Consider the following 11,806-nt stretch of genomic DNA (forward strand, 5'->3'; position numbering starts at 1 on the left):
TTTCAGTATACATGCCAAGTTTAATGAAAATCTACCGTCTGGTTATTTTTAAGGGACCATCTCAAAATACAGGTACATTTACTATAGGATTATATAGGAAAATACTATTTTTTCGCACTTCGGAGCAACCCATATCAAAAAATAATACATAAAAGTATATTTTTAATATTTTTTAATACAATCATTTTTGTATTGTTTAAAATTAATACAGAAAAAATATATTATTTTTGTATCACCAACAAATAGGTAGATTATTTTTGTATTAAAATCTGACTTTGATTTTTTACAGGGTATTATTTTTGTATTTTTTGGGACTTAGATTATTTTCAGTATATCATTTTTGTATTTTTGTGGACTTAGTTTTTTTCAAGTGTATTTTTTCTGTATTAAAATTGAACTTAGTAATTTTACAGAAAATTACATGCAGTTAATCTGTATTATTTTTGTATTAAAATTGAACTTAGTAATTTTACAGAAAATTACATACAGTTAGTCTGTATTATTTTTGTATTAAATTTGGACTTAATAATTTTTCAAAAAATACTTCACAGTCAGTATGTATTTTTTTTATATTTATTTTGGACTTAGTGTTTTCTTTTACTGAAATTTGTATTTCTTTGAACTTAGGAAAATTTACAAAATGTCCTTGCAATAAGTCTGTTGGAATTAATATTTTTTCTCAGATTTTATTAATTAAGACCACTGCTATAAAGGTTGCTTTTATACTATTTACATTTAATTGCTATTTAGAATAGAAAACTTCAGTAGTTTAAATTTGTTAACTAAACAATTTCATTTTTAAAACATGTCTTCACTAGGTGTGAAATTGTCATTTGGAAAGAGATAGATACGTCTAAGGGGACACCTGTGCTGTACATCATACTTGTAAACACGCGGTAAATTTTGAAGTTTCAGAGTTTCAGACTTTCTTTTTGTGTTGACAATTTTACAGCGTGTTTACAACCGAGTGTTTACAACTATCGCCAACAGCACAGGTGGCCACCTGCAGGCTAACAATAGACGAGTACATGTTATACTACTCAAAGAAATAACATGATTTACCCGTGAAAACACATCCCAACCAAACAAAAACAAAAACAAACAACATGGAGAGTTCCACTAATTACAGTACCTACGATGTTTTCTTGACTATACAACTCAATTTAGAATACATTATATTTAATTCAATACGTATTACAATTACATGGAATAGAACTATTTAATTATCCGCTTTAAAAAAAAAATTAAATAAGAAATTATTATGAAAGAATATCATAAAATAATATAGAAAATGTTGTGAAATTGGTGTAAAGGATAGTTGTTAAACATTATTTCAATCTCTGGTACCGTATGTATGAGTTAAGTTGTCCGTCAAAAAGGCTATATATTATGTATCTCCCGCTCGTTTTGATCATTGTATTTGAACTTTATGGTCTACTTCACAGGTCAACTTGAATATAAAAATGGCTGCTCTCAGCGGAAATGATGACCGGAAATAACGATGTTTCGTTATCGGTAAATTCCGTAAGGAATAAAAAGATGATTCTGATGATTAAATTGAACATCGTTTTTTTCTAACATAATTTTAGGTTTGTTCAATTGATTCAAGATATTTAAAACCATGTAAATATGTTTTCTCTAACTGTTCCGATCTCAACATCGGTAATTTTCGTATATATGACACAATATGATTGGTCAGATTTTAAAACTCTTCCGTACTGTTCTCTGATTGGTCAACAATATTTCACCCACGCCATTTTGAAAATTCTTCCCGGGAAGTGTTGAGAAAGCTGGAGTTGATTTTGAATAAACTCTCATTTGCTCGCGAGTAAAATGGATCGAAAAACAGAAGTTCAGTATAATCATGGTACACAGGATCATATATATGAACCAAGGAAAGCAAATACATAAGGAGACTGACGTTTTTTAGGCATCATATCCGGACTTTTCTGGTGTAAACAACGACAGTTGCAGTAAGATTATGTATATTTTAGCACATTAAAGTTTCAGTTTTTTAAATAATAACTTAGTACAAAGATAGAGGATGCCTTTTTTACCCATTTTGTAGTATTGTAGAAAGATAAAATAGTACGGTTATTGGTCATGTGGGGAATAAGGGTTTTTGTGCTAAATTCTGATTGGGGAGGGAGGGGGGGGGGGGGGAAGATGGGGGTAATTTTCAAGCCTTTGGCTTCCTATTTCTAATTCATTCCAATTTTTTCAAGTTTACCAGAGACGAATTATTTATTTTCCCTTCAAAAACAATTCTGTAATTTGTATAAACTCAAATTTTTTCGAGGGGGGGGGGTAGGTTGGGTTCAGGGGGGGGGGGGGGGGGCAGTTTATTTAAATAACACTGGGGCACACATTTTGTTTACTCTTTCAACATTTTCAAGGACAGATTGTTTATTACAAATATTTTTTTTAAAAATATTTTATAAATCAGCCCCCCCCCCCTTTTCTTCTCCAGATTGTCAAATCAAATGGTTGTCCCCTAAGAAACCCCAGATTAAAGAAAAGTAATTTCAATGGTACAATTGTATGAAAGTTGTTGAACTCCGTTGGATCTTTTGGAATTTCAATTTATAATTATTGTTAATTTTAGTCATCAGAACATTGAAGAAAAGCTGATTAGTCATGGAGGAAGAAGATCCCTCTCAAGAAAGTATTGCAGGTAGTGCAGGTGTGTGAGCTAAACAAAATCTATATAGAATTATTTTGGATGTGAAAATGTGTGTTTAGTTGAGGTAATGGTTCATTAAATTTTATTATTATATCATTCTGTTCTATATTTCACAGTGATGAAGTCAGATGAGATGACAGGTTGTGTGATTTGAAGATGGACTTCTGCAACAAAGTAAACACTCCTCTACCTTTTCCATACAAAAGAAACAGCAAAGCAGAGAGATCGAAACATTTGGTAAAAGTACAAAGAAAACAGGATTAGTTAAACTTGTGAAAAATATCAAGACTATTGAAGAGCAGATTATATGTAAAAAGAAAGATCAAGACTACAATTGGTAGCTGAATCAGTAGCCTGGCCACATTAATTACTTTTTAATTAGCTCTTTGTACATTTAAGGTAATCTGACTGAGTTACTAAAATTGTTATTTAACAAATAAAGATTTTTGAATAACAATCAATAGATGCTATTAAGAACCTCAATCTCCAACCCCTTTTCTTCAAATAACAATTTTTGCCTATGATCATTTTTGTAGTTTTTAAAACTCTGTTTTGTATTATTTTAAGCATTTAAATGTATTTTTTGTCTATCATTCTTGTACTTTTTTGATATTTTTGAAATACAATCCTTCATGCTGATAAAAATACAAAAAACAATACATATTAATACAAAATTAATACATTCCATATTTTTTTCATACTTTTTTGTGTACTGTATTATTTTCATATTTTATATCTTTTTTGTACTTTTAATTGTTCCAGATGAAAAAATACAAAAATAATATATGTGATACAAAATTAATATATTCTATATTTTTTTGTATTTTAATTCTTAAAGGTGAAAAAATACAAAAATAATATATGCTAATACAAAATTAATACATTCTGTATTTTTTCTATACTTTTCTATGGACTGTATTATTTTTATACTTTGGAGAGGAAAATAGAGAAATAATACAAAAGTACAAAAACAATACGTTTTTACAGGTCATGTGTATCATTTCTGTATTATTTCAAAAAATAAAGTATATTAAAAATATATTTTTCTGTGTTTGGCTTTTAAAAAGTCTATTATTTTTGACCTAAATTGGAACCAAGGTTTAGAGGGTTCCAAATTTGGTCATTAAAAATATACTTTTTTTGTATTATTTTAGTATTTTTTTCTTGTATTATTTTTGTATTCATTTTCGATATGGGAAATTATACAAATGCTACTATAGACTTTTTGCTCAAATTATAGTATTTGATGAGTAATACTATACTGCATATTTTATGCAAGAAACACTAAATTCTACCGTCTGGTTCCAGAGGGGGGCATCTCAAAATGTCAAAATTCATGATATTTTCCTGTTTTTATGGAGTACTACAAAACATGACAGATACCACAAATTTATATAAAAAATAATAAAAATGATTGTGAGATTCTCAATTTCCTGTGTTTAAAATTCCAAGAGCATCTATTTTATACTTTTTATTTTATGACATAATTAATGACCCCTCTTTAAGAACTTCGGTTATTCATAGCGTCAAAAACACACTATAACGACATCTATCTATCCATCATTTGAAAAATCGTTTAAAAGATCAGTTATTTAGAAGCGTAATTAGATTTTTTAACCTGAGATTTCCTAATTTTGTTAATTTTTATAAATTATGTAAAAATAGTTGCTTTAAAAGAGTAAATACGCTTTATTTTACTATGCTGCGCGAAGTATTGCGCAATGAAAACCCCAGAAAGTCCCCTTAAAAGAATCATGATTTTAAAATGTAAATAATAAGTTCATAGCATCTTCATGAACATTTCATGAATATAATCCATCAATTATTCAAGGAAAAAAATCATGAATTATTCATGATCATGTCACAGGAGTTCCAATCAATTCCAGATATTATGACAAGGGCATGCTTTTAACTTCTGACAAAATACTTGCATTGTAATGATGTAATAAACAATCCATCAAGAAGAACATGCAGTGAAGAAAACTTCAGTCAAAATACCAACAAGAACACTAGCCATGTCGCCAACAAAAACACTAATCAAGTCAACAAGAAAAACTCCAGTCAAGAAAACTCCAGTGAAGTCACAAACAAAAAGTCCAACAGTCTCACCGAAAAAAAACCCCTGCCAAGTCACCAGGAAAAACTACAGATGAGTCACACAAAACAACTCCAGTGATGTCACCAAGAAAAACTCCAGTCCAGTCGGAAAAGAAAACTCCAGTCAAAGCTGTTGAACCACCTACTTGAAATTTAGAGTCGCCCCCTGCAGAAGCAACATCCTTCATAATAGGTCAGGGGTTAGGAATCCTTAATGAAGATATGAATTATGCTGTGGACAATGGCATAGAGACTGAAAATATAAGTGAAGAATGTGTGGACTTAACTGGCCAGAAAAAATGCCGTAAATTAAAGTTTCATAAAATGTTCATTTCTTTCCATCATATAAATCCCCAATATCTTAACCGTATATTCATGGTACAGATGTGAATTTAAAACGCTCTTTTCGAGGTAATCTAAATAAATGTTTCAGGCATGGTGCCTGAAGATTTCTTGAATATCAATAGATAATCAGGATCACGCGTTTTTCATCGTCTGAATACATAGCCAGCGCATGTTTGTCGGCTGTTCTTAAGAAAACTGTAGTTGTATATTGAACAAAATAATGTCATATTAAAAGAAGAGCCGACAAACGTGCGCTCACACTTAATTTAACACAAAACATTCTCAAAACAAACTTCTCGTTACCATTGTTATGACTGAGTTAAACTTGATTTGACTTCGATTGACCTGTGAAATATTACAATTCATCACGTGACGTCCACCTGCGAGTGAAAACAGTTACATTGTATTCTTCAACCTGACCTCGATCTAAATCACGTCTTTGAGCGTGTTTGGTTGCCGTTTTCAGAATTTAGCAAATTAAATGTTTTAATTTTGTGTGTCCACACATTTTTTTTTAAAATTTCATATTGACATTGCTGTAATATGCCATACACATATTCTCTCTTTCTAGAGAGAGAGAGAAATGGGAGAGAGAGAGAGATGTCAACAATGACAGCGATCGATAGCCCTGCCTCCTATTAATATTGATTATGTGACATAAAAACCACTCCGGGTACATGCCAAATTCCGGAAGACGACACTTATGTATCGTTGCTTCAATTTTGATTCATGGCAACAGGACATTGTTTTGTACAAATGTTCTATCTAATATAACCATATATACATAACTCTTTCTATTGCTTGCAATATATTTTGGATTCACTTCATTTACAGCTTGGTAAAGTAGTCACAAAAAGATCCAAAATAGGGCGTTAAGTCCACTCATTCTTTGATTTTATGAATATTATTAAATAATAAAATCAATGTCCATTTCTATTACCTACTAGTATATTTATGAATTTTCTTTTGTTATTCCTAATGTGTGAAAATTATGGTAAAAATGTTGAATTTTTGTATTTTGTTAAAATTTTGCAGAAAGTTAATTTTTAAAAAATAAATTCACTTGTGTATTTTCACAGAATTGGTGATCTCATATTTATTTAAATGATTTGCATTTGAGATACTGTAAACCAACTTTTATTTGTGTGTGAGAAATTTTTGTGAGAGCCTCGTCATCGCGAATATTTCTCGCCGCGAACCGGTCCTTAAAGTCTCTCTTTCTATTAACAACAGATCAAAGAAAGGCTTGATCGCGAAAATTAATCATCGCGAACTACTTTATCCCCGGTAAATCGTGAAATAAAGTCGTCATGAATAAAAGTTGGTTTACAGTACTTGATCCATCCTTCACTGAATATGGGTATAATGCAGCACCTTGTTTTCAACCAGGGCAACCCAAGGTAGTTCAAATTTCAACATTCCATCAGACCCATCTCCACTGGACAACCTCACAGGTATTTGCATTATTAAAAGTAAATAAAATTGATTGTTTAAATAATGATGATTGATGTTGTTTATTCATGTTTATTGTTATACCTTTAAAAATTTGTTCCTTTATAAATCAATACTAATAAAAGTCTAACATTTCCAATGTTTCACTGAGCGGGCATAAAAAAATTGATGTTTGACCGCGGAGTGAGATATTGAACCTGTCGATGACATGTTGGACCACTTACGTCACATAATGGACAGGGTCAGCTAAACCTCATTTGCATTTGTTGGTGTTCGACATACATATATGTCCAAAAAAAAGATAAAATATATAAATATAAGGTATAACAAAACATTTATTGACTGTGTTCTTGGACAAAATGCGTTTTATCAACCTCTCGAACCAAACTGTCTGCCTTCGGCCTAACGGCCTCAGACAAACAGTTTAGTTCTTGGGTCCGACAAAATGCATGTTGCCCTCGAACCCAGTCAATAAATGTATAATGTGTATTTCTACATTTATCTATAAGGGTACTACAGAGGCTTGAATTATGACCAGCAATGTCAAATCCTGTCATTCCTTCATGTGCTGACAAATTCACTACAGAATTACACCTATGGTGTAAATCCAAACTCAAATGGAAATGATAATACACCAATCATTGGAACACCAGAGGCCTGTTTAACAGCCCTAGCACTCGCAAACATTTCTGTTGGAGGTATAAGGAATTTTGGCGAGCGCTCGCGAACGTTCGCTCTGTTGAAAAGGCCTCAGGTCCATCATATCCATCATGTTCACAGGATGTTACCCCCCTCAGTTGAAACTCCAACTGTTAAAGAGCCTGAAAGTAGGACTTAAGCTGTCAGTTCTATTTCTAACATTTTCTTTATATATGATACTGTAAAACATAACAGTGGTTTAATTTCACTATGTTTGCACTCAAAGAATAATATGTTAAAGCTGAACACGCTTCGTAAAAAGAATGTGTCCGCCATATTCGATTTGACTCCAGCTATAACTGAGGGTCCCTTTATATAGAGCCGCTCACTTGGTCACTGTTCAGTGTAATCAATCGTCACCGATGTAGACGGACGTATGCTATACAGCACTTGGTAGCAACAAAAATAACTGTGTGCTTCTTCTAATGCAGGAGAGTAAGATACCAAAGACACTTACAACAGTTGCACAGGTCAGTGCAGTATATAAACACAAATATATGTAACTGCAATAAAATGTAAACAAAGGGAATGCAACCAGCATGAACACGGGTGGCCATTCCACGCCGATACCCATGACAATAAGGCAGTCAGGTGTAACGATTGCGAAGAGTATACCCTGGTGCTGATATATATCAAAGATAGTAATATCGAAAATGGCATATGCCTATTTACGAGTCATGTTCAGCTTTAACATAGAAAATCATGAAGTTTGAAAACATGGAATTCCAAGACATTTACAGTAATTAAGCAAATGTATTTAATTAAAGTTCATAAACCCTCTGCTCACTCTTATAAAATATTTCTTTCACTCTTATGATTTTCCAAAAGAAAATACAATTATAGCATAGCTTGCAGGGCAAAATTGGACAAAAAAGACACTTCAACTTGACAAATTCATAAAGGGATAATACATATTTATGTCATTAAGAGTTATCTCTCTTATCAGAGTATCAATGAACCTTAATCATGACCAATACACTTAAATATGTGTGTGTGTTTTGTTTTGTAGCATTTGTTGCCACTGATGAATGATGAAAATAATACATTCGGCGATGTTTTGTAAATCCATCGCAACTTAGGACAGCCGAAATGAAGGTAATGACAACTTCAACAACTAAAAATGGTGGCATATATCTTCTAAATAAAGTTGTGAAGATGGTATTTAAAAAGGAGGAGCTATGTAAAAGTAAAGGTGTGAAAGGTCTGGACCAACACAAATTAGAAGCAAACCAAGGTACTGATCCAATCGTTATACATTTCAAGCAGTCATGACCTCTAACTTCTATTTCTTTTAAAAGATTCATTTATATCAAATGACATATATCTTATATTCATTTTTATTTCTTTCAGGGTTAGAAACTCTCTAAAATTACAACTCACAAATAATTGCGAGTACCAAGAAAGTGAACTCGCAATTTTATCAGACTACTCACAATTTTCATATAAAGTTAAATTTATATAAATTAAATACATGTAACTTAAGGAAAAAGTAACTACTGTACAATAAATAAAATACAACTACAGTGTGACTTTCATTTAAATGATTTAAATCAAAAGCATTGTGTTCTGTCATATTATATAATTTTGCTACAGTTTCAATGCAAAAAAAATCAACTCCCAAGTTTTTGCGAGTTACTTAATTTTTAATTCGCAATTTGGGAATTCTAACTCGCGTTTTGTGAGTTGTTGTGAGTTGTATATAGTGAATTTCGAACCCTGTCTTTCCACCTGTTTCACCAAGTAGGAAAGTGATGATGAAGACCTGGATTGGTGAGCTACATGTACTATGAGAAATCCTCACAACAAGCCATTTAACTCCTTCCCTACCACTGATGTATATACACGCTTATTTTATCTTCTCTGTGCTCGCAGTGACTGATAAACCCGTCTGATTTTACTACTAGCTAAACCGCATTGTCGTATATATCCGCTGTAAACAAATACATGTGCAATAGTACTGACTGATATATCTGCTTTTTTACATATGTTACTTTAAGTGTGATTGGTTAGTTTTGAAAGGATTCCCACCTCTGGGTCAATGAAAATAGTTTTAGGAAAGATATATCTGTAATATAATACGTCAGTTTTCCATATTTGGTTATCTATTATTAAGTATAAAGGAGATTTCCAAAGTGTTGTTTACACTGTTAGAAGCAAGTCAAGATGGCGGAAAACATACTTGATATATTTCTATCGGGCGATGAAGATTTTGAATTTGAGGGATTTACGAGATCAGAAATAGATGCAACGGAAACAAGAAGTATCAGAAGTGATATTTCTTTCTCGGATAGTGATGATTCCTCCTCATCTGAAGAGTCCGAAGAGGAAATAGACGAGGAAACTTGGACAAGGATGCTCTCCAAACCAAACGTTGTCGAATTTAGAGAGGAAGTTGGAGCAGCTTTTGTGTTAGAAGAAGACAAGAAAGAATTAGATTTCTTTCACAGATTTTTCCCTGTTTCTTTGGTCGACAACATTGTAGAGGAAACAAATCAATATGCAGCGAGATGCATTGAAGCAAGGCTGGATAAAATTTGGACCCCTACAACATTTCTTGAAATGATGGCCTTTTTGGGAATTCACCTAGTATTTTCCGTCTTAGGCGTTCCCTCGTACACCCTTCCATGGAAGTCTCCTGGCCTTTTCAACTTCCAAGCATACCATCAATCATGACAAGGACACGTTTTGAGAGACTTTCCAAGTACTTTCACATGAAAGATATCAGACAAAATCCACCTAAGCGGTGACCAGGACATGACAAACTTTGTCACATTAGACCAGTAATTGAAAAAGTTTCAGAGATGTGTTTGGAAAACTACCACCCTCATAAAGAGCAGTCCATTGATGAAGGAATGATCGCATTCAAAGGAAGGTTGTCCTTCTAACAATATTTGCCAGCCAAACCTACAAAATTTGGAATAAAAGTGTAGGAGCGTGCTTCACCGCACAATGGATATGTACATGAATTTCAAGTGTACACCAGACGAGTTGCAGACAGAAGACCAGAAGAAGGTTTAGGGGCACGTGTAGTGCAGGACTTGTCCCGGAAATTGATTGGAAAATCACGTGATTTATATGGACAATTTTTTTTCAAGCCCAAAACTATTTGAACACTTGTTACGCGAAGGAATATACTGTTGTGGCACTGTCCGAATAAATCACCGTGGAATGCCAGAAGCCGTCAAAAGTGCCAAATTAAAAAACAGAGGAGAAAGCCTTACTATGCAGAAAGGGAACCTGGTAGCCACAGCGTGGAAAGACAACAAGATCGTGACCTACCTCAGCACAAACTGTGATCCCACACAGACCAGGGTTGTTCAAAGGCACCAAAAGGACGGGACCCTAAAGGACGTGTCAGCTCCAAGTGTATCTGAACTCTACAACAAATACATGTTTGGCGTAGACTTGGCTGACCAAAAGAGGATGCAGTATTCCACTTGCAGAAAAGCCAAGAAATGGTGTAAGTACCTATTCTGGTTTTGTTTTGATCTTGCTCTTGTCAATGCCTTGATTTGTATGCAAGAGTCCCCCAACCACAAATTGGTGACAAAAACAAACAAGGAAAAATGGAGAACACAGATAGATTTCAGGATGGCATTAGCCCAGCAGATGATCGGAACATACAGAGGAAGCCGAAAGCGAAAAGCACCAGCAGTTACAGGAAACTGTGGAGATGCTCACTGGCCGATTCAGTTCAAAAAACCTGGGAGATGTAAGGGATGTGCTAAACATAACAAGAGACACAAAGTCTCTACTGGATGTAGACAATGCAATGTTAGACTTTGCATAAAAAATGACTGCTTCTTTAAGTACCACCAAGAACTGCTGAAATGAATTAATTATCTGATTACACCTACAGTGTATATTTCAAGAAATGCTGTGTAAATATTGTAAATAAATGACATTTTTGATGTAATTAATTAAATGTTTTGGAATTATAAAATTGAATTCATAAAATTGAAACATTAATGATTAAAAGACTTTGAATTTTCAAAATATTCCAATAAATGAATGAGATATTAACATTTTTATGTGTGTACCATTCATTCCCGCAGCAAATCTTGTCAGCTGTAAAATCTGTCGGGTAATTAACCCTCACACTGCTGCTGCAGTGAGAGATAAGTGATGTGTGTAGTAGTGAACAGCTAGAGCGGCTGTGGTAGATAAGAAGTTAAGGAACCAGTAGGTGCTACATTTACTGTGTAATTTGGAGAAGAACTGGATTTTGTTTAAATTCTTCCCAGAAAAAATATTCTGACTTTTGGTCGGAGAGACAAATGTATATGCTAGGAAAGTACAAGAAACAAAAACCTGACCATCACTGGAAAGACGTAAGGCTTAAGGAAATGAAGGCATATGTTTTGGAATCATGTACATTTATATGGTTTAGTTGCCCTCTTATTCTTTAACCTGGACAAGCATGTGGCTTTTTAAAAATTAATCTTTTAGGTTCCTCAAAATATGACTAGAACTTACTATGAGAAACTCAACAATTCTTGCAATGATGCAACTCGAAATCCCCCTCATAGA

General features: G+C 33.2%; 1 protein-coding gene across 1 annotated transcript; it reads left to right on the forward strand.

The window, feature by feature from the left end:
• Positions 1-9,439: 9,439 nt before the first annotated feature.
• Positions 9,440-9,949, forward strand: LOC133194950 (piggyBac transposable element-derived protein 5-like). The gene has a single exon (XM_061330846.1). It carries the CDS (start codon positions 9,440-9,442, stop codon positions 9,947-9,949), a length of 510 nt encoding a protein of 169 aa, XP_061186830.1.
• The last annotated feature ends 1,857 nt before the right edge of the window (positions 9,950-11,806 follow it).

This window comes from Saccostrea echinata, unplaced genomic scaffold, assembly GCF_033153115.1.
Source record: "Saccostrea echinata isolate AGI-Se365-2 ecotype Australia unplaced genomic scaffold, CSIRO_AGI_Sech_v1 ptg000029l, whole genome shotgun sequence".
Lineage (NCBI taxonomy): Eukaryota > Metazoa > Mollusca > Bivalvia > Ostreida > Ostreidae > Saccostrea > Saccostrea echinata.